The 1,084-nt window shown below is 42.6% G+C and overlaps 1 protein-coding gene across 1 annotated transcript in view; it reads right to left on the bottom strand.

Annotated features, from left to right (window-relative positions):
• tmem125a (transmembrane protein 125a) overlaps positions 1–684 on the bottom strand; it is a 3,802-nt gene extending 3,118 nt beyond the window's left edge. The window contains exon 1 of the mRNA XM_008334031.3: positions 10–684. Within this exon, the coding sequence (XP_008332253.1) occupies positions 10–268 (259 nt within the window). The 5' untranslated portion in view covers positions 269–684. The remainder of the gene's footprint in view (positions 1–9) is intronic.
• Between the last annotated feature and the right edge of the window lie 400 nt (positions 685–1,084).

Here is a 1,084-nt window from a genome sequence, read left to right as displayed (position 1 = left end):
AGAGGGCGGTGCCCGTGCCCAGCCGCCATTCACTCGAGACGCTGGTGGTGGTGGAGAGGAGTCCGACACCCCCCAGGCCACAGCCCAGAATGAGAAGAACGGCCACGCAGTAGCAGAGCAGAGACTTCCCTGGATCTCTGAACCACCACAGCTCCACCTGCTCCTCCAGGATGCTGTGTTGAATTTGAGCCGGGTCTGCAGGTCCACCGAAACCCAGGTCAGGGCCTCCCTCACCCCTCAGGGGGGGAAAGTCATGCAGTTCAGGCATTTTAATGCCACGCCCAGCCTGCTGAATAGGGAAGCCACCACAGCGTCGTCCAAGTGCTGGTCTTTAGCCGACTCAGTTCAACAGAACCAGACCAACAGTTCACAGAACCTGGTCCTTGGTACAGACGAGCTGCATGAGTCGGTGGTGGGACCTTGAGGGGAAACGATTTCTAAAAAAATGAAATGTCCCCTGATCCTTGACCTGGAATCGTTTTATCCACTGGACTGTTTCACAGAAGAAGAATTCGAGCCACTTCAAGGTTCTCACTTCATATGAAGTAAAATTACAAGAAGAAAAATCAGCATCAAATCAGCCAGGGGTCAGAGGTCACCTGGAAGAGAGGACAGACGATGATGTCACCTGGTCTGAACAGAAGTGTTTATGTACTGAAGAGACTTTGTTGATATGGCAATAATTACACCCACTGCAGCGCCCCCTTCTGCAGCTGTGGACGTTTTATCATAACAATTATATTTTTTAAATCTTCTAATATTGAAACTTTAACTAAATATTTTAATAATTATTATAAAATAATAAATTATAAATCATGTTATTAGTATTAGTATCTATTAATATTATTTGTATTTTATTATTATTGATGTTATATGAATACAAAAATATTTGAAATTAAAAAATAATAGAAAGTTATGACAAAACTAATTAATAACATTTATTAGTAGTAGTAGTATTAGGTCTGCATTAAAAACAAGCTAACAATTCCTAAGTCTGCTGCTGTTGTCTGACTCACCCAAATGTTTTGTAGACGTCAGCTAAACTGCACCTTCACTAAAAACACATCAATAATTCACTGTGCGC

The sequence above is a fragment of the Cynoglossus semilaevis genome, chromosome 2 (genome assembly GCF_000523025.1).
Source record: "Cynoglossus semilaevis isolate Cse_v1.0 chromosome 2, Cse_v1.0, whole genome shotgun sequence".
NCBI classification, from domain to species: domain Eukaryota; kingdom Metazoa; phylum Chordata; class Actinopteri; order Pleuronectiformes; family Cynoglossidae; genus Cynoglossus; species Cynoglossus semilaevis.
Note: the sequence above shows the minus strand (reverse complement) of the source record. Positions and strands in the feature narration are given on the sequence as shown.